Here is a 21,937-nt window from a genome sequence, read left to right as displayed (position 1 = left end):
AATGTTACCAAGCAAAACGCGGCCCCTTTGAGAGTGGCAAATTGCGATTACTCACTGAAGAGTTTTTAAATATCTCAAAAAGAAAAGGAAATGATGTTCGATCTCGGCTTGAGATTGACTTTGACGGAAAGTATTCGGCAATAATTATTCAGGACCCTTGGATTGATCAACGACGCCATTGAAGCCATCATGCCTTTGGGGATCGTCGAGTTCTTCTTACTGGACGGTCAAAGTTCAACCTCTCGACTTCAAAACAATTGAACCCTCCCAGCCTAGACAGTCTAGCCCGTGTAGATCTTCACTGCGGGTCACGGAAAATACGATGCAAATGTACGATTCGAACTCCATCTCAATCTCGGTCTGCGACGGCCCCTCTATTCACTCTGTTGAGTTGAGTTGAGTTGAGTTGAGAGTCGCCCTGAGCCTCCGAGTCCGTGGTCAATGCCACCCATGTTTTGTTTTGTCTCGTTTAACGTCTTCCCTGCTAACGAACTGCATGCTTAGCGAGACCTCGAAATACCAATCAAGCCACACTGATGCCAAAACTTGTCAAGATGTTGTGCTTGCAGAAAGAGGGTGTCTGTTTTGTATTAATGATAGGTATCTATCAACTGCAAACGTAACAGTTGCGGACGCAGGATATGCTTCATTCATTTTAGCATTCGCGGGGAAGACCATCATCCATTATTAGTGGAGGTAATCAGCCAAGAGTTTGTTACTGAAACCTCCAGATAAGCCATCCTTCTCCGTTTTTAGCATGCAGCAAACTGTATCGCGCTACTCTCACCGAGGAGGGGCGGCTACCTATCAGCCTTGCCCAAGAAAGATGGAGGTAGTGTTGATATCTAGTATCCCAATCGCCTCAAAAATTAAAGAGAACAAGACGGGCAGAAAGAAGGTCGAAGCGACATCGGAGGTTTATCATGTCGTCAATCAGACCATGATGAATTGATCAAAGGCTCTGGCGTGAGGGTGTCAGGTTACACAGAGATATTACCTCTTCTCAGCTAATGAAGCTATCCCAATCCCTGTCACATATGTGCTCTGTACTGTTGCTCTCCCGTGCGTTATCGTACGAGCAGGGGGTTCATCGGGTTCTTGCTGGGACTCAATCTCACCAACAAGATGAAAATGTCCAATTGCATATTCCTCCCTTGGTGCGCCATGCCGGGGCTTGTTTCTCAAACAGCCACTCTGGGAAAGACAAACCGGCAGTGGCTAATACATGCATATCACAAAAAAAGGGACAAGGAAACGGTTTTATTTAGCGCCATCGTCAATTCAACTCGGGACTCTTTGACGCTGAGTGCGACGTTCCAAATTGGTGTATGCGCATATACATACAGGTCCCGGCCCAGCATGGTCTAGACGACGTAATTGAGGCAAAGGTTTGTGGTGGGAGGGATAATACATGCGGCGCGACAGAAGGAGAAGGTAATTTTAAAAGGTTGTGGATGATTTTGACTAATGGGTGGCGATGCAAAGGTCTTGGTGTTGTGCTTGGATATCGAGCGCTGAAGATAATTGTTGGGGGGAGGAGCTGTCACTTTACAGTGGCGAAGGATGGCTGACGGACCCCGTTAAAAATGCTAAAGGTGTGGTGGCCATCGAGACAGGGAAGTTTCTGGTTGGTTCATCAAATCATTCAGGGTCTCTTTAGCAATTGTTTCTGTAAGAAGTCATGGCGGTTGCGTGATATTGAATTGAATGAGAAACGTTGTGGTTTTTTTTAACATGTGAAGATGCAGTCAGTGCATGCCAATCCCACTAAAGCAAGCCATGATGAGTACCCTAACGTCGTCGCACTCAACAAGCTCCCAAAACTGTTAAGATGAGCCTGTGCGCCCCCACCAGCCACCAGCTAGTGCTACGAGGCGCTGTAAATCATTTCATTGTTGGGTCCCCAGGGCTTGTCCCTTCTAAACTGAATGTGCTCTAGTGCTGAAACCAACAAGTCTTTAATTCCATCCCGACTCACCCTAGAGTTCTGGTCTTTTGTCTCGATAGACATTTATTAATAATAACATCATGCTAGACTCGGTGGTATTTAAAAGGCTCGAGGCATATAATCCGGTGATGAAATGACAAGAAGGGTAAAATACCTCCAAATTCCCCACCACCCTTCCGTCTGTCAGTCATAGTTAGTCTCGGGGACTGTTTGATGATGGATGACTGACTCTACAATGAAGCTGATAACGAACCACAATCGGGAAAGGCTGTCGGACCAACATGGAGGTGAAAACTCTAACTGACCAAACAAAACGCTCAGTCCAAAATAGCTAGGCTACCACACTCGGTTCTCGAGTCTCTAGGCTGACGGGCCTGACAGGAGTCCGGTCCAGTCCAGTCGAATTGAGTGCACAGTCTCCGATTGAGTGTGAGTGGGCGATCTGGTCTGTGCATCCATCGTTATCTCTGTCTATCACACTAAACTCTTTATCACACAAGTCTTATCCGTTCCTCTCTCTCACCATCTCTGTTACTAATCCCATCGCTTCGTCTCCGTCGCTGTGGTTTCGCCTCGTACAGTGATTAATTAACCCAACGGGCAAAGACAAACAAGCTCAAGACTAAACAATAGTACGTGGGGGAGCCTGTCAGGGTGATTGCCGCTTGAAGCGAGAAATATTACAGTCAACATCGAAACCGTTAATGACCAATTCCCTTCGATCGTGACATGAACCTCTGACAAGACCAACATCTTGACTAAGCTGCCCTAGAACCATCATCTCATCTGGGAATGGTGCAATCTGCATGCAAAAGACAAACCGCCATCGTGTGCGAGCTATTGGCGCTTGCTTCTGAGGAGGGAATGGTGACAGAAAAGCGGTCTCATTGACTCTGCTTACGAGTGTATTGTAGTCAAACTGAATCATGACTCTGACTTCTGTTGGCGGTCAAGAATATCTTCATTATTATTATTATCATTTTCGCTTGCGCACAATGATTGTGTTCACAAGTTCATCTCATCAAGTGCCAGTCCGTTTAATTGGAGGAGGAGGCTGTCTCTACCTACCCCAACCCAACACCCCACACACAAAACAGACGCGAACAGGCGGTCGGTTTTTTGTGTGTGTCAGATCAAAGACAAGACAACACAAGCCACCAGCTTTGAGAAACTCGAGGGGGAGAAAGAACATTTGCTTTTTTCTTCTCTTTCCCTTTCGCATTGCGTCTCGACCACGATTCCCCATACCTTGGATTCTCGACTCTCAAGGGAACCACCGACAATGCTACAGGCATCGTGAGACTGGGGAGGCTAGTTCAACTCCCATTGGAAGAGATGCGGGTAACTGACTGATGAATGTATCACGGCATGACATGACATGACATGGCATTTCCGACAAGGGGATGAGTATGTATGTATGTAGCCAAGAGCAAGGACACCTCATCTGTCTCTCTGTCTATTGCGGTACGGTAGATCTTTTGCGTTGCATTCATCACAGTTAAAGGGAAAAGTCTGGGGTTGATGAACAACGTGGTTGGTATTTATTGTGCTGTGCCGTAGTCGGTGATGGGTTCAGATGCTTCGAGACTGTTGTTGTTCGCGTGGTGAGACAATGAAAGAATGCACGCATGGTTTCTGTGACGACATACGTCATTGACGACAAAACAACCGTGTCACGACATGTTTTGTACATTTTGGGGCCTTTCACTCTTTAGCCCCTCCTCACCTTCTAGGCCTCGTCTTAAGCGAAGGCATTCATTCGTTCCATGTATGCATACAATTCCCAATGCTCAAACCGCACGTCCAATCGCTTGATCGGTGCTAATTCCCACAGCGGCTCCATTATCTGCCGGAGCATTGGCCTCGTTTCTTTTTTTTTTCCTTTGCCCTGTGCTTTTGGGGAATTTTTGTTCGTGTTTTAAACAAGGGGCTCTGCCTTGGATTTTGGAGGCTCAAAGCAAGTCAGACAAGACTCAAGACTGCGCTGTAGCGACAAAAAAGGGATGGGGGAGGGGGGGGAAAACGCCATGGGCTGGGAATGGCGTCCGTTATTACCGTACTGTGTAATAACGAGTCGGTGAGAGCTGTATTGAGTTTCGTCCCGTGGTAGCTAGCTATTCCTTCTCATCGAGATTCATCTCTCATGGAATGTTGCAGTCTTTTCCATCTGCCGAAGTTGATACTCTCTCTGTCTGCCTTGTTTCTTTTTCGGCGCGCGCGTACATCTCCCCGGGAGATACGGAGCGGACAAAGCGGGTGAGTTCAGTTCAAGGACAGGGCCGCCGCGATAGTTGCCAGACCAGATCCATTCGGTCGCGGAAAAAGACACAGAGCTGAAGCGTACCTAACTTTAGTAGCGACTAGTTTTAACGAGGCTAAACCGTTAATCGTCTGGGGTGGGCTTGTTCGATGGAACTCTCTCTGTCTAGAGTGTGTCACTGAGAAAAACACTCCACCTTTTTGGTGATGAGTCTGAGCGAGAGAATGAGCAGAACCCACAAGCATGGATGTCGCTGTCTCTGTCTCTCTCGCTTACCATTCAACAAAGACCGTGCTCTACATGAAAATTACGGAGTACGATTACAGTAGTCTCAAAGCTTCAAGATTTTATCGTCAAGCGATTTCGTCATTATTATGATGATGATGATGATGAAGATAAACGTATGCAAGCTGAGATCAGCCTCGTATGCTTTTGCCTGCGCCCAGCATCTCATTTGTTGTTTGCCTTTGAGACAGAATGGAATACCCAGTAAGAAAATTGCCCGTCTTTGACCGACCGATTGAATGCACTCCTCTCTCCTTCTTCTTACCACCCAGAGAGAAAGAATGGGCTTGGGTGTAAAGAATGCTACGAGTACCTTGGCGTGCGCCATGGTTATCTGTGATTCGATGATCTGACTGACATCCCCCCCCGGCCTTGGAAGCGAAGAGACTAAGACCGAAAAGGGTGTGCGCCGAAAGAAAAAAAAACACAGAGTCGATTGTTGGTTGGTTCAGTGCTGTTCCCAGTGGTTCTTGGTCGCTGTGTTGCTTCACGATGGCAAAATGTCTCTGTTGGGTTGAGATATCTGAATCCTCACCATAACAACTGTTTGAGATGGGAGGATTTCGGTTCAAGGTAAATGTTTCTGTTTCTCTCTCTCTTTTTTTGCGTTCATATAGGTCTTTTAATTGTGAGTCGCGTCTTCTCGTTGCTCCAATACTTTTTTCTCTTTCTCCTCTGTTTTCAGCTTTTTGATGCAACACCACAGATTGAACTGATCGCAAAAGGGTCAGCCTTGTTCATTCATTCATTCAATCCCATTCATTTCGTACAATAAACCTTCTTTTTAAATCATTGACTTTTGCTCTTAATTTATTTTGACTTTTCTCTTGTTATTACTATCGGGTTTTTGCCTTTTCATTCTTTTACAACAGCATACCGATGCTACCGTTTCTGTATCGTCGCAACAACCAACAACACCAATAAAACTGTAAACCTCACTGAGAGCTTAAGTTTCCGGCGCATCCTCAAACCCAACCCAACTAGACAAGGACCTCATCAACATTATATCGATACCCCATGCCCATGCCCTTGACCCATGCTCATCAGCAAGTCCATGCTCTCGTAGCATTTTGGGGATCTCCGCTTACAGAATCTTTTATCTGACTTGGCCTTTTTTTATCGGTCGATACGGATACCTCATCTAACGCTATCGTGACGGGCCTGGCTCAGATCATCTCCACTTGGTTTCAACATCAGTCGAAAACCTCATATCATTTACATTTTCACATTCTTTTTTACCAGCATCAGCATCAAATGCAAAGAAGCCGAGCCGAGATATCCCCACGCTTCTACCAAAATTTATTCGCCTCTCCTTTGTTTTCCGCCATCTGACGTTTTTTCTGCAAACTATCTCCCCTGCCCCCAGTAGCCTGTGTGTACTGGATCCGGTAACCATCAGCAGTTGGTAACATCATCTTGTACGTACAACGTGCATACAACATTGCAGACTTGGGATGGGATTGTCACCAATCTTATAAAATTGAATTCCTTCAACAGAGAGAAGAATACTTTGGGTTTCCAAGAGGCTTTTCTACTACTGTAATATCCAGCAGTAATCGGCAGACGCCAAACCCCGCCGCCATCGCAACCCAAAAACAACGCCAATCTTGTCTTCATCCACAACACCAAGAACGCCTTTATCTCTCTTCCCCTTCTTATTGCGGTTTGGAGGGGCCTTTCTCCTCTTTCGCCTCCGCCTCAAAAGGTCAAGAAGCATCAATTCACGCATTTAAAAAAGGCCTCTCTTTAATTCACAAGAGTCTTTGCATTCTCGGCGTTTCTCTCTTCCAACTCTCCATCTCCATACTCTTCTCCCCATTCCCACCCCACGGAGAAACGTCTTTATATTCTGTTCAATTTGAACCCCGCCAAAAGCCGATGCAACAGAATTTGAGTTGAGAGAGAGTTTGTCAATTTGATACAACCGTAATATTACTGTCACTGCACTGCATATCGTACTGTAGTAGAGTCTGGTACGAAACAACACAACTCGTAAGTGCACAACATCACCATGATGCCACCCCTTCACTCTCACTCTCTTCAAAACCATACCCTACCCATCCCAACCAAAAACCTCGTTAGCTCTCTTATCCCACCCCTGGGCCTGCAACTCAAATCCTGCCCCATCCTGCCTCTGCCTCTGCCTCTGCCTCTGCCTCTACCCCATCCCTGCCGTTTAGCACCCACCACCACATCTCTTCCTCCACCCATCCCAATTCCCTCTACTGCAACTCTACCACTCCTACCATCAGACGGCCCATGCCTACGCGGCTCTCAACCTTGTCGTGCTAGTCCATGCCGCTCAGTCCGGCCCCGGCGCTGTCCTCGTCCTCGTCCTCACACACCTCACTAAGCCTCCATGGGACAAGTGCCCCAAAAAGGCCAAGGCAGTCGAACTGACCAAGGTCAGGTCAGGACCAGGACCAAGCCAAACCAGAACAATCGTACTAAGTTTCGTACCTTGGTTTTTTTTAACTGGGACCTGGCCCGAGAGGGATGGCAACTGGACAAAACACTCAAAACCACCTGCTCCCCGCAGCCCTCTTATCCTCGATTCCTTTCAGCATCTCCACCCCCAGCTCTGATTGCTGTTCAACGAGTTTACGACCACCCCAGAAAGAGACTGATCGATTGACTGACTGTAGTATCATCAGCAGGAAAGCCATTTTGTTGTTTTTGTTGTTCATTTGGTTCATTGTTTGCATTTTCTATTTGATGTCCACGTCCTCATCATCAACTCAACGAGCCTCCTCATAATCCGACGACAACCGCTGTCTCTCCTGTTCAACGTCGTTATCTCGGAACGCCCTGCAGTATCACTTCGTTGTGATACCTCTACAACCGACCGTCAATCAATTGCCGACTTTTCCTCGTGGATCACACATTTGCTCTGTTGCTGGAATATTGCCAGAGCATTTTCCTCGTCTTGGAGTCGACAAGTTTGTTTGTTTCTTGGTCTACGCTTTGATCAATCAATCGTGTAAGTTGTGGCACTGACCCAAAACCCACCTGGGCACCAACCAAACCCACTGAACTACTACACTGCACTGCAATGCAATGCACTGTACTCGCTGTGCTCCCTGTAATGCTCGCCAACACAGCATTACCCACAGTGAAAAGCACAGCCCTCCTGTTTGCCCGCTCGTTCTCGTTACAAACGCAAACCGATCAAAAAAAAACTTTCCACATCATATCATCGCCCGTTTTCATTCTTCTATTCATTGGGAAACATTCTGTGATTTATTTCTTGGCTACTCCATCTTGTTTTCTGCCCTTTCTTCTTTTTCTTCTTCTCGTCTAATCATGGATCGCCACACAACTTCCCTGTTTCTTAACCATGCTAATCAGCACCTTCCCCATTATTAGACCTGATCTCGATCAACGCCTGCCTTGATCTTCATCGAAGAGCGCTAGGAGCAAAAACTCCATCGCACCCAACGCCAAACCTCCTCTCGCAACCTCATTCAGTCTCATCTCGCTCGAGACGAGAAGTCCATCAACCTTATCACCCTTAGTTGACTCTTTTTACCTCCACGTGGTGAAGCTCCTGGAAATTCTCTCCTGCTTCCACGGATAACCTCCTCCGACTCTTCCTCCCCTCCCTCGAATCCCACATACAACCTTGGGAATGCCTTACACGCCGCCCTCCCACCGATCTCCCGCCTCCTCAGCCTCTACATCACCTGTAGCGAGCCGGAGGTCGTCGCTTCAATCGAGCCCTCGACCTAGCCTACCACGATCTGCCTCATATCTTACAAAGCATCGACGAACACCTTCAGCTTCTGCTCTTAGCGATGGATCGACAGGAACGCTGACACCGCAGGGGACTTCGGAGGACCTCAAGAGCATGGGTACAGCAGTTCCTTCTAGCGTGCGGCAATCACCACCACCTGTGACAGACGAGCGCACGATGCCCATGGGTGCTATCATCTCCCCACCTGACTCCGCTTCCTCCGGTAGCGACGATGAGGAGCAAGGTCCCCAAATCCGAGGTCGAAAGCTTGACAAGGCTCTACGAGACGCCGTCAGCCCAATCCCCATGCAGCGCACATCATCACCCGAACGAACACAACAGATCAAGCACCAAGACAGCACGGAAACGTTGCAGCTTCGGCCCCGCAAAGACAACATGCACCTCAGCTTTAGCACAAGTGCACTTGGTGATCTTGCCAAGGGACGCAAGATGGGTCACGTTCGATCAGCTACCGAACCCAACGCTGGCCTAAACAAGGACAACTCACAGTCTGTGTCAGAGGAGGAGACTGACGAAGACTTGCTTAAGAAGCCTCAAATGGTACGCAAGAAGTCTGGTGAGCTCGTCCGACCTGCACTTCGTCCCTCTTCACGCCGTCGCCCCTCAAGCATGCCTGGTACCCCCATCTTCTCCAAGGCTGTCCACTTCGATTCACACCTTGAGCACGTCCGACACTTCCTCCAAGTGGATCGACCTCTTGCTGTGAGCGCTGGCTCTTCACCTATCGACAGCTATGAGAGCGATACCGAGTACCCCTTCCCTGGCAACGGCAAGCAGACTGCCCGTGCCCCTCCTTTCGAATGGGAGATCCTCACAACCAACTTCCCTCACGACTCTGTGGCTCGTAAGTCGTTGCCTGTCCGACTCGAGAAGGTTTGGCTCTCGGCCGACCAGAAGTCTCTATTGGGTTCAGTGGCTGTCGCCAACATTGCCTTTAACAAGGCCGTTACATGCCGTTTCACCCTGGATTACTGGAAGACCACCTCGGAGGTCGCCGCCGACTACAGCCACGAGATCCGCCCCCGGGAAACACCGCTTGGCCATGACCGCTTTACCTTTTCCATCAAGCTCGCCGACACCGCCAACCTTGAGTCCAAGACCCTGTTCCTCTGCGTTCGCTACACCGTCAATGGACAGGAGTACTGGGACAACAACACCAACTCCAACTTCCAGGTCGACTTCCGCAAGAAGCATCTCCCTATGAATGGCAAGAACAACTTCCAGGGCGCTTCTTCTCGGTCGGCCGGTGGTCTTCCCCGGAGCAACCGACGCACCAGCAACGCCAACGTCCCTCGACCCAAGTCGATGCCTGTTGGCTTCGGTGAGTTTGGCGATGACGCGAAGCTCAGCTACGACCAACCCATCCACGAGTTTCTCGGCGAGTCTGAGAACAGCACTGGTGGTCTTCGCCTCAAGTCTAAGTCGGCTGGCAACCTGGCCAGTGACAACCTCTCTAAGGACTTTGGCTCACCCAGTGGCCTCGCCTTCTCCAACCGCTACGACTTTGGTGCTTCCCTCAGCGCTGCCGTCCAGGCTGCCAAGGAGAAGGAAGCCGCCCAGGACAAGGATGGTCTTTACATGAAGGCCAACGTCCGGAGTTCCAAGCCCATCCTCGTTGTCCCTCAGCCTCCCACCACTGTTAAGAGCCCCACGATGGCTACCGGAGCTACCTCTCCCAACTCTACAATCTCCAGCTCGTCATACGAGGAGCTGGTTAACAAGTACTGCTTTGTACGTGCCCCCGAAGTCCGCCCTGCCTCACCCATCGCTTCTGGTGCCCGTCGCCCATCCCTTGTGCGCCAGAATCGTTCCATCGTTCACCCAGCCCATCGGGATGGCACGGCAACCCAGAAGCAAAACGAAAGAGTTGGTTACTAACAGTCTTGTGCAGTTCGGATCAAAGCAGTCGAGCCCTAGCATGATGGACGGTACCCTCAGTGGTGCTCGCTTCGACCCGGCCACCGCTGGCAATCACCGCCATACCACCTCGCTTGGAAGTCCCAACGGGTACACCCACCACGCCGGCCCTGCAGCTCACCATACCCTTCAACTGGGTGGTGCTTTCAGCCCACAGTCGGGCTCTTCAACACCCAAGGATGGATTCCGTGCCAACACCGCATCGCCTTCCCCGAGACCCTCTGCCACTGCACGGTCGGCTTCACCCGCTTTTGTCTCTTTTGATGGTACTCCCTCTAACGACCTGTCGTACCATGTCCAACAACAATTGATGGACCGATTTCCCTGGTCAGGCGATGGCCATGCTACGGCGATCCGAGGATAGGACCATGTCGCCGACCGTGGAATGAAGTTGGACTGTTCATGATCCACCAACAACACTACACCAAGACTGTATTGCTATCGACATTAATACACCGCACACACCTCAAGTCAACAACGTTGCTTGTCGGTCCCACATCACTACTCTACCTGGCTGTTTGACCCCAAACAGCACGAGCCTTTGATCAACGATTGATGCATGCTCACACTGCTTACGGCCACAATTGTTTGGCGTTTACGGAACTGGACTTGTGCAAGCCTGGCATGGCGCGCCGGGCATCCGCATTGGAGTTTGGGGGTTTTGTTTTATCTGCGAGTTTTGTTTATTTCCTCTTTGCTATCGCGGAACACCACCGCCTTTGTTTAACTCTGCTGTTCTAATCCTCATGTCTGGTCGCCTCAATCTTTGGCCGCTCTCCGTTGAACGGACAGAGACGGTCTTAATAAGGCTTGAGCGCGCAACAGAATGAGCTTGCTTTATTTGTATTTACGCAGAAGGAGAGCGAAGCCTGGTTTTACGCGTGTCACGATGTCTCCGAGAGTGCGTTCTTTGGTGCGCCTACAACGATGACTTGATTGAATGCGAAGACTGTACAAAGGCGCAGGGGAAAAATGGAAATGAATTGTTAGTGATTGATTTGGGAATGGAAACAAAAAGTTTGCTTCCTTGCGAGGAACGCAATGCAATGGATTTGTGCCTTTTGGACGGAGGAGTTGGTCATAACAGATATACATTATACTACTATACAAGGCTGCCAGAATGCAATGCAGGTACAGCTTAAGAGATTCATTTGCCTCTATCATGTTTTTTCCCGTCGCGATGTGAATGTCTTGAGTTTGTAATTGAATGTGGTGAGCCGCGATAAGACGGAGATGCAAACACTGTAAAACGGACTTGGCCGCACGCCCAATCTTTCGTTTGCGGTAACGGAGCGCCACCGTAGTTGTTAGTTGGTCACACCGTAACAATGACTTTCGGTCTGGACTTTCTTATCATCGCTTCAGCACAGTCCCTTGTGTATGTGGATGCTTTCTTGATACAATGGATTGGGGGTGTGATTTGAACAAATGGATCATGGGTGGTGATTAGAGAGGAGTGGTGGTGAGGGATGAAGTTTTGTTGGATTGCGTGGTTGACTTGTTACAGTGGTCTGCCCTCTGTAAGGTTAGTGGTTGGCACGGTTATCATGCTCAACTCGGAGGATTGTCTTTAACGGGCGCGATCGCTCGGTCAATTTAGAAGAATATTATAAATAAACCAACAAGGGATAGATAATAAAGTATAATATTATTTCACTTATGTCTAGTGCACATGAGTAGGATTGCGCTTGTAATATGCTTGACGCTGGTTGAAGTGACTCTGGCAAACTGGCCTATATAAAATTAGTGGTTGACCGGCCGCTAATCGAGCATCGTGATGAAATGTACTGGAGGGTTGTCCTTTCACGGGCGCGATGGCTGGAAAACGTTGAAGACGTGCTGTCTAATTAATTGAGTATGGAAAAAATGATAGAGTAAATGGCGATTCCGCCTATGTTAAGTGTACATGAGTGGAATTAATCTTGTAATATTCTTGACGCTGATTGAAATGTCCCTCTCTAAAACTTACAGTGGGTGATTGACTGGCCGCCTTGAAAGCTGACGTCACGCCACCTCAGCTTCCCCTCCAACTCAATTCAGTTTCAGTCCAGCTTCGGCTCCCCCTCAAGCTCAAGCTCCATCAACAGGCGTTAAAGCCCAACATTACCCAAATAACCTTATTTTTTATCGTCTACCGTTTTACGAAAATGTCCTCCCGCGGCGTCCCGGAAGTCCTCTTCAAAAAGGTCGACGAGTACGTCGACTCTCTCGCTCCTCAGATTCAACCCCGCATCACCACCGAGCTGGAAACCTTCCAGCAAAAGACAATCGACAGCCTCGAAGACAAAGTCGTTGACGCCTTTCGCTCCTTATTCGACAAGGACAAGAAACCCTCCGATAGCCGAAGCCTAGACGATAATGCGCCCGATGCCTACGGAGGCCAGTCGTTGCCGTTTGCCGACGAAATCGCGAAGCTGACGCGTAGCTTTACCAAGATCACGGACGAGGCGGGCGATGATTTAAGGGATATTTTTGACATTACTGAGGGACGCGGTGGTGGAGGCGATGAGACGAGGTCGCGTGGCGGCGGTGATTCTTCTCGAGGTGGTGCAAAGGGCTTCCTTTCGTTTGCAATGGACGCTGTGCAGGACCATCTCGAGAAGAACAACGGCAGAGGTTCTGGAGGTCAAGGTTTCGAACTCGACGGTCTCCTAGGCGTCCTCAGCGGCACCGTCAAAGATGCAGCGCGCAACCCCGAAGAGAAAGCCCGTCTTATCAGCCCCGAGATCAAGGAACAGGTCGGCGCCAAGCTCCGCGAACAGCACGCTCCCATCGCCGAACAATTCACACGCATCGCTCTCGATCATATAAAGCGCTGGCTTCGAGGAAATACAAGTACAAGAGACCTGGGAGATGGTGTCAAGGGCGAGATCGAAGATCAAGTCAAGGATCTTGTCAAAGGCCTGGGAGGATTGTTTGGCAACAAAAAGTCCAACGAGGGATCTGCGCGGGGCTTGGGCGACAATGATCGCGATCGCGCTGATGGAGATGGCGAGAGCGGTGGTTTCTCAAAGGTCATCAGCGACAAGCTCAGCACAGGAATTGCGCGAGTCCATCGTGAAGTCCGTCTCGAATTCCGCAAGATCCTTGGTGGAATTGAGAAGCAGCTCTTTGAGCTTCTACCCGATTCATTCCAGCGTCCTCTTGAGAAGATCCTCGGCGGTAACCCATTCGATTCGCAGCTGGACCGCGACGCAGGACCTGGAGGCTCAGCGGACCGTGGTTTTGGGGATGACATCAAGGCGAAGCTCGTCAACAAAATCCGCGGTCTCGTTCGAAAGGTACAAGAGACGCTGCGCGAGAGTATCCTTGGTGTAGTCAACGGTGGACATCGCAAGTTTGAGCGCGAGAGTTGGGTGTTTGTTCAGAACATGGTGGAGCAAAAGGTGCAGAAGTACTTGCCCAAGGTCAAGATCTCTGTGCCTGACGATATCGGCAATGAGGGTGTCAGTGTTGGAGCGCCTTCTGCTGGGAACCTTGGTGGTGCCAATCAGCCTGTGCCGGCTTCGCAGGGTGGCCAGTATGGACAGCAGCCATATAATCCTCCTTCGCAGTTCCAGCAGGATCATCATCAAGGTCAGGATTACAGGCCTCAGCAGGGACAAGACTACAGGCCCCAGAGTCAAGAATACCGCCCGCAACAGGGTCAAGATTACAGACCTCAGAGTCAAGAGCATCGACCCCAAGGACACGACGAGTACCGACCACAGCACGGCCAGTCTCAGCAAGACTACAGACCCCCACACCAGGCGGGATACCGGCCTGATGAGTACAGGCCTCAACAGCATCAATCGCAGCAAGACTACCGTCCCGATCAGTATCCCCCTCCGCCACAGCAGCATCAATCTGGTGGCTACAACCAAGGCTACCAGCAAGACCAAGGATACGACCAAGGTCAAGGCCAGGGATACGGAAACAATCCCCGCTACTGAGAGGGTTAAGCAATACAGACGGAAATGACCACGTCTGGTAGGAAACAGTATCGCATTGGCTACGCTTCAAAAGTTACATAGCGTCGGGTTCAGCATGGCGATGCATCGGGAATGCTATAGACCTTGACAGATTGATGAATGCCATGAACATTACACCTACCCACGTCCCTGATTCTCTCTTCCCTCGTTGATGCATTAGTTCTTTATGCGTTTCTCGTCTACAATATCGCATCCCACTCTTGTCTAAGCGCTAGCCAAGACCCTTGAGTTCCATGCAATAGCGAGACCCTGGATCTCCTACCCCACAGGGCATCATGTCGTGATACCATCAGATCATCCCATCTTCAGTCTTGAACCCTGACCCATTCTACTCTACAGCGACACCTCAATCCACCATGTGAGAAAGTCTCCCTCAACACTGTCCCTAGATGTATTGCTGCGGTTCCGGGATTGACGGAGAGAGAAGAAGAGCATCACATGGTCCTTCGACCCTGCGCACCTGGTTTGAAGAAAGCTATGATATGATCCCCCAGAGGCCCACGTGCAGAGGCGCTTTATCGGAATGGCATGATCTGAACATGGAAGTTGAAGTTTGACCTCGGTATTTTAAGTTTCTAGAATCATGAATGCGTTTTCTGTTTGGGCTTGCTCATGATATGATGCGACAAGAGATAACGGCTTTGTTAGACAAACATTCAAAGTTCAGGGCATTTGGTCCACTGTAACTAACACCATCGAGAAACGATCATGTCAAGCTCGGAAACATTAAACCGAATTGTCGCGACGGTCAATTACATCTCTATTGATTACTGGAAATGGAGATCTTATTTTTATTTTATTTTTATTTATGTTTCTACAGACAGAATTGGGCATTAACAAGTTTGGCTGGTCGCTGTCAACGTCGTGAAGCATCCGTGCCTTAGCAAGTGTCAGAACTGAATCAGACACAACAACCCTCGTGGCTTAAATCCAATGCATTAAATCTGGAAGCGCGTAGTCGCTAACTATTGCGATTAACATGCAATTGATGTGTCTCGCGTTCGACATGAGACAATTGCCGTTCCGTTGCTTCATCTTTGCTAAGCCCTAGCAATAAGCACCCCCTACCTGCTGCGTCCATCAACCTCGACGATCCTATTATTACTCTACACAAGCGCATTTACAAATTGAAACGTTTAAACTGACACATCGTGTTTCCGTTTAATTATCCGTTATTCCTTTTGCTTTTAATTCATCCCAGGCTGGCGTTTACTGTTGTCGCTCTGGAATTATTGACGTTTGGTTCAATCGGGGCTCATTGTCAATCTTGACAACCTAAACTCGAGAGCGACAAAGCCAACATTGCCCAAGAGAAAGCATGAGACTGGAAATGCGCTGACTTTTACTGCGATAGGTTTGCTTTTAAGCGCATCTCAGCCGGAGATCTATGCCAACTCCATGATAGATCAATTGAGGTATCCCAAAGGTTGAAGACTGTGGTGGGAAGGTTGAGCGCTTTGTTAGTCGCTATCAACTTCTGCGTTTTCGTCTGTGTGACAGATGCGCGGATGAACGACACAACCCGAAGAGGAAGAAAAGGACAAAATAAGAACAAGAATAATATTAGTGCAAGTACAATTAGTTATCGTCTTTGTCCCTATTTTATTTATTCATTATTTGGTGTTTTTTGACGGTTTACAAGTCCAATACTGACTTTGTCCCTTGCCCTGTAGTTCCAAGTCATTCCAGGGCATTCGACTTTTGAAGACTGTATAATAACTGCAACATCAACATCATTCCAGGGCATTATTCTCATACAACACAAAAACATTGCTCAACAGTCTACTTCTTCTTCCCCCAAAACAACCCAAGAATCACCAATTCCAAGCTATCTATTGACATGCCCAGTTTCTCTATCCATTACGAAACAACTGTTCTTTTCCATGTTGTTATAGGGTCAATTTCACTGGGACCGACCAACGAGGCCCCAGGCTGGGCGTAATCCACTGACATGGGTCAGTCGGAGTCGGGCAATTTATTTCCTCTCTTGGTTGTTCAATCCTGCAAGCCACAGACAATAAAAGAGAGGAAGAGGAAGGAGTCTAGAATGTTGTTGGTTGAAGAACAAAACAGGGGTTTCATGCATGCATTTATTGTACGACACTGGACTGGACTGGGCTGGCAGGCTGGGCAGATACGAAAATAGCATCGACAGTGTTTGAGATTTTGAGGTTCATGCAGACACAGAGACATACATACAACAGATTGTCGTCATATGTTCGTACATACTCTTGTTTTACCTCCGCCTTATGGATCAATTAACTGGATGCTCAACGTAATCGTCTCGGTGGTGCTGTCCAGTAAGTGAAACGGCGGCCCGTTGGAACTCGTAAAAACTCCACTGTCGGCTCGAGTCAATTCTCGGGCCGACTGACATTGAATGTGCGATTATTGCCGAACAAGACTCTGAATTGATCATCTTCAGGGGGGTTAGGGGCATGCACAGGGAACAAGGGGAGGAAGATATCGGTAATATATCCCTCAAAAAAGGAATAATCGACCAAGAAATGGAACCTGTCATGATCATAGCTCAGCCTTAGTTGCAGGTTGCAGAAAGGGGGTAGTGTCATGCAGTTCTAGACTAGTTAATCTGATATAGAAGCAAAAGAGAAGAGAAGCACTCATGACCCTCTCTCTTCAGCCCCAGGGTAAATAATTCCGACGTTTGAACTTGAAACTAGCTGCCCACGGGGGAGGGGAATAGCTAATCGTGTTTCTTACGTACTGGAAAATAACATCAAATCGTGGAGAGGTTGTATCTCGTCGTCGCGCGGGTCTCCGGTAAGAGGAGCCGTCGCTCAGGGGGGGAGAATTACTGAAGATTAAAAAGGCCAAGACGACGGAGTCTGTCCGTTTCTTTTCTAGCGTCTTGGAGAGAAATATGGATCGCCATGCTTCTAGAGCGTGTTCCGTACATCATGGCCCACTAACATCCAATAACAAAACACGCAGAGACAAACGTACTGTCGTTGGTCAGACTAGATATCCGAGCTTTTCCCCAACCGAACCCTGCCCTGGAGAGGAGACAAGGTTAGGGGGAGGGGGGGAAAAAGAAGGGAACATGAAATGGCCCCCTGAGTCAAACATTCGACGAGAAAGACCAAGCTTTTTGAACCCTTTAATTGTTTTACAGTTCAATACAATCCTCTTGTTGGTCGATTGGGAACTACGTACCTAGGCCCAGTTTATTCCTCCTCCTCGTACCTACTACCTCTTGCGACAGAGCTGCGACGAATCCGATTCGATCCTCGACACACCGATCCCAATCAATCGATACGAATAATACAATAATGTCTGGTCTGGACGCACAAGAAATAGCCGCCGCCTACGATGCCGTGCGCTCCGACAAGGATACCACCAACTGGCTCCTAATCTCGTACGCGTCGGCCGTGGGCAACAAGCTGACGCTCACCAAGACGGGCACGGGCGGTCTCTCTGAGCTGGTGGGCGAGCTTGACGACGGGCAGGTCCAGTACGGCTACGTGCGCGTCGAGTACGCCAACGACAAGGAGAGCACGCGCGTCAAGTTTGCGCTGGTGGTCTGGATTGGAGAAAACACAAAGGTGATGCGCAAGGCTCGCGTTAGCATCGAGAGCGGAGACGTCAAGAGGCAGCTTTCGCATCACAGCATTGCCGTCACGACGGGGGATAAGTCCGAGTTGGATGAGAGGGATATCGTGGTTCGGTTGAGGAAGGCTGGTGGTGCTGATTACAATGGAGGACGGGGTTAATCGGCTGCTGCACATACATACATACATACACAAACACAAACACATACACATACACAAATGCAAGGAACGGCCCGTCATATGACAAGCGTATTGATCATCAGCTACCGATATTCAGGTCTGAGTACCGGTCACGTGTGACGGGATAGAGGGGGGATGTCGCCGGACTTCTTAGATAGGAATAAGTTGATGGTTATCTATAAATGAGGGGGAGAAGGCGTTTATCTTGTTTCAACCTAGATACTCACGATGGTATCAACTACAGTACATATCAACTTTAATCTTGGATGCACACGCGAGAGCCTACGAGCTTGATTGATGATGGGCAAGGATAATGGTGGTGGTGGTGTTGATACCCTGACGATCACATACTGGATATTCACCAAAATAGGTAAAGTATGGGAATGCAAAGCTGAGTGATCGTCAAAACGAGAAACCGGAATTCGGCCTGTCGGGGTCGATTGAGTTGATAGCGACAGATTGTTTGCATATGAGACATATACAAGGTAACTAATTAGTCTTGTTTATTAATTCTTGTCCCTGTTTCACATGTCGTTGCGCAATCCGCGGTAAAGAGTCAAAGAGTAAATTAATTTTATTTTATTCTCTGACCTGATTGTGCTGAAAGCTTGGCCCATTACACGAACCGTTCTCATCAAACGTTGGAGAGAGAGACAGAGAGTGTAAGCTTAAACTCCTTCCAGTTTGAGGTTGAAGCCGAAACCTTGTTGTCTGTCGGCCTGTCCGCTTGGGCTTGTATGTACCTGTATGTACTAAATGTGTGCTACAAACTCCACTGTTTTTCATGACGTACCAGCCTATAGAACTGTCGGATTGCGTGAGTGACTTTTCCTTGTCTTCCAGCTCCACGCGCGCTAACAGTTGGACTCGCCTATCAGAGGCTAAAGACTAACTAACAGGTTGATACATAATGGCAAGTTACTGGTTGTGGTTTAGTCCAAGACTGTCAAGCTCTGTTCTGTCTCTTGCCCAGCACTGACTGCCCTTCTGTAACATGTTCTTTTCTTCCCTGTAAGTAATATTACATACAATTGCGCAGTAATACCCTTGTTAGTAGTGAATCGACTTGACTGTTGGTTGGTTTAGTCTTGGCTTCTCTCTAATCGTATCGTTCATGTGGTTTCTTATCCTACTCTATTCCACTTTTGGAATGGGTCTCGGTCAAAGAGGATCCATTTCATTATCCCATCCCCTGTCATACCCTTGATTATCCTGATCCATGGTTCTCTCTCTCTCTCTCTCTCTCTCTCTTGATTGCCACGGCCTAGCCTGTCTTGTTCTCCCCCCCCCCCCCCCCATGTTTCCCATGCGCTACTCCAAATTTCTTCAAGGTCTCCCCCCGTCCGTCATTTTTCCCTTTCCCCAGATTCAATTCGATCTTTTTCTCTTTCTCTTTCATTTCCGTAGTTTTTAGACATTTGTTTTCTTTCTTTCCTTTTTTTAAAATCCCTCATCCCCCTCCCTCCTCTTTGTCTCCTCTCTCTCCTCCTCTCACACCCACACATACATACACACACATTCTCTGTCTCTCTCTCTCTCATTCCTTGTCAATCATGTCCAAACACGACTCGGGCAGCACCAGTACTGGTGCAATGGAGCCCGCAATTGACCAAAAGCCTCGACGAAACTCCAAAGCCTCGGGCTCAGGCAACCCAGACGCTGCCGATCAGCTCCTCGAGAACCTTGGCTACAAGGCTGAGCTGTCGCGAAACCGTTCGACTTTCCAGGTCGCCTTCATGTCCTTCGTCCTCGCTTCTATTCCCTACGGTCTCGCTACAACCCTGGCTTACCCTCTGATTGGCGGCGGTCCCGTCAACGTTATCTGGGGATGGCTCGCCGTCTCTCTCATTATTGTCTGTGTCGCTGCTTCTCTTGGTGAAATCACCAGTGTCTATCCTACAGCTGGAGGTACATTTCTCTCTCTCTCTCTTCCTCTCTTCAATCCATCCTTGCTCGTTTTGCCTCCACGTTCTGTGCCTTGTAAAACATGTCGCTGATTGATCCCCCTCGTGATAATTAGGCGTCTACTACCAAGCTTTCATGCTCTCCCCTCCACGATGGCGTCGCATCGCAAGCTGGATCTGCGGCTGGTTATACATTGTCGGAAACATTACCATTACCCTCGCTGTCAACTTCGGTACCGCCCTCTTCATTGTCTCGTGTGTCAATGTCTTCGAGTCGAGCCCCGGTGTCGGTGTCATGTCTGGAGAGGCCTACCAGGTCTTCCTCGTCTTCCTCGGCCTTACATTCCTTTGCAACGCCGTCTCTGCGCTCGGAAACAAATACCTTCCCTGGATTGATGTACGTGAACCGTCTCTCTCTTGTGATTGAATGACGTGCTGATAATAAACAAGACTGCTGCTGTGTTCTGGACTTTTGCTGGTGTCATTGCCATTGTCGTTTGTGTCCTCGCTTTGGCCAAGGGAGGCCGTCGCGATGCTGCTTACGTCTTTGGTCATTTCGAGGCCAACTCTGGATGGCCCAAGGGCTGGTCTTTCTGTGTCGGTCTCCTTCACGCTGCCTACGCTACTTCTTCCACTGGAATGATCATCTCGTGAGTTCAATTGACGACATGCGCAGAAGCAATACTGACCCATCTATAGCATGTGTGAGGAAGTTCAGAACCCTTCGGTCCAAGTCCCCAAAGCCATGGTCGCCACCATCTTCATCAACACCTTCGCTGGTCTCCTCTTCATCATCCCGTTGATGTTCGTCCTCCCCGATCTCCAAGAAGTCATCCTCTCCGCCCAGCCAGTGCCCTTCATCATCAAGACCGCTGTTGGCAGCTCCGGTGGCGCCTTTGGACTCCTCTTCCCTCTCATCGTCCTCGCCATCATCTGCGGTATTGGCTGCACGACTGCCACTTCTCGATGCACATGGGCTTTCGCTCGTGACGGTGCCATCCCCGGTGCCAAGTGGTGGTCCAAGGTCAACACTTCGCTCGACGTTCCTCTCAACGCCATGATGCTCAGCATGGTCGTCCAGATCATCCTTGGTGTCATCTACTTCGGTTCATCTGCCGCCTTCAACGCCTTCTCTGGTGTCGGTGTCATTTGCTTGACTGCTTCATACGCCACTCCCATCGCCATCAGTCTCGCCACCGGTCGCAAGCAGGTCCAGACTGGCAAGTTCTACCTTGGCAAGTTGGGCGCTGTCGCCAATGTCATCGCTATCGGTATGTCTCAATCCCACCTCAATCTCCATGTGCACTGCTAACTCGTCCAGCTTGGTCCCTCCTCGCCATGCCTCTCTTCTGCATGCCCTCCGTCGTCCCCGTCACCGCCGAAACCGTCAACTACGCTCCCGTCGTCTTCGTCTTCGCGTGCTTGGTCTCTGGAATTTGGTACTGGGCCTGGGGTCACAAGAACTACGCTGGTCCCCCCACACACGAGGACTAGAGGAACAAGCCTGTCTCTTGAGGCGAATAGGATATGTACATGCTTTGGCAATTTATTTTGGCATATGATTTGATGTGTTTTGAACTCAGTATCGTATATACATGAGGGGATTTGAAGTCATACCCGTCTGCTTGATACCCATAGATACCTGGTTCTGGATCCAGCATCTGACTTGATCGTTTGTTGTTGAGTGCTCTGAGTGTTGGCCAGAAAGATACCAAGATAATTACAATTAAATAAATGTTGAGCTGTTGCTTTTAATCTTTTGATCGACCTTGTGTGTTTGAACACCGATGCCTTTGCCGACTGCTGCAGACAGTACCTCGTCGACTTGGTCAATTGATGCTGCCGGGTAGGTAGAGGTCTTTGCTGTTTGGCAGTCTATCAACACGCTGCCTTTATAGCTTCCATGTCAACACGTACATCCAGTATCTTCAACTCAGTCCGAACCCTGGCATGGAACAAAGGCTTAGGCCAAGATCAAGTCCAAGTAGAGCCACATAGCATACTTGGTCTTACCATAAAAGCGAGCTGCTTTCCACGCACCATGAGTCAAACTTCACGTCTTTCCCATAACTGATCAAGGTCATCAATGTGCTCAACATCATGTATACTCATATTCCCTAGGGTATCAAAAACGCTGGCCACTGGGAAC

At 49.0% G+C, this 21,937-nt stretch overlaps 4 protein-coding genes across 4 annotated transcripts; all 4 read left to right on the top strand.

The window, feature by feature from the left end:
* Nucleotides 1-8,121: 8,121 nt before the first annotated feature.
* Nucleotides 8,122-10,528, top strand: FPOAC1_010192 (uncharacterized protein; the record flags this gene model as incomplete). The annotated part of the gene is made up of 2 exons (XM_044854587.1): nt 8,122-9,978; nt 10,139-10,528. 2 exons carry the CDS (start codon nt 8,122-8,124, stop codon nt 10,526-10,528), a joined length of 2,247 nt encoding a protein of 748 aa, XP_044701900.1.
* A 1,783-nt stretch (nt 10,529-12,311) lies between these two features.
* FPOAC1_010191 (uncharacterized protein) lies at nt 12,312-14,096 on the top strand (the record flags this gene model as incomplete). Its single annotated transcript, XM_044854586.1, has 1 exon — nt 12,312-14,096. One exon carries the CDS (start codon nt 12,312-12,314, stop codon nt 14,094-14,096), a length of 1,785 nt encoding a protein of 594 aa, XP_044701899.1.
* Nucleotides 14,097-17,425: 3,329 nt separating this feature from the next.
* On the top strand, nt 17,426-17,866 carry FPOAC1_010190 (uncharacterized protein; the record flags this gene model as incomplete). The annotated part of the gene is made up of 1 exon (XM_044854585.1): nt 17,426-17,866. One exon carries the CDS (start codon nt 17,426-17,428, stop codon nt 17,864-17,866), a length of 441 nt encoding a protein of 146 aa, XP_044701898.1.
* Nucleotides 17,867-19,437: 1,571 nt separating this feature from the next.
* Nucleotides 19,438-21,282, top strand: FPOAC1_010189 (uncharacterized protein; the record flags this gene model as incomplete). Its single annotated transcript, XM_044854584.1, has 5 exons — nt 19,438-19,792; nt 19,905-20,185; nt 20,239-20,438; nt 20,488-21,059; nt 21,110-21,282. 5 exons carry the CDS (start codon nt 19,438-19,440, stop codon nt 21,280-21,282), a joined length of 1,581 nt encoding a protein of 526 aa, XP_044701897.1.
* Between the last annotated feature and the right edge of the window lie 655 nt (nt 21,283-21,937).

This window comes from Fusarium poae, chromosome 4, assembly GCF_019609905.1.
Source record: "Fusarium poae strain DAOMC 252244 chromosome 4, whole genome shotgun sequence".
Lineage (NCBI taxonomy): Eukaryota > Fungi > Ascomycota > Sordariomycetes > Hypocreales > Nectriaceae > Fusarium > Fusarium poae.
The sequence above is the reverse complement of the archived record's forward strand: the minus strand, read 5'-3'. Positions and strand labels throughout refer to the sequence as shown.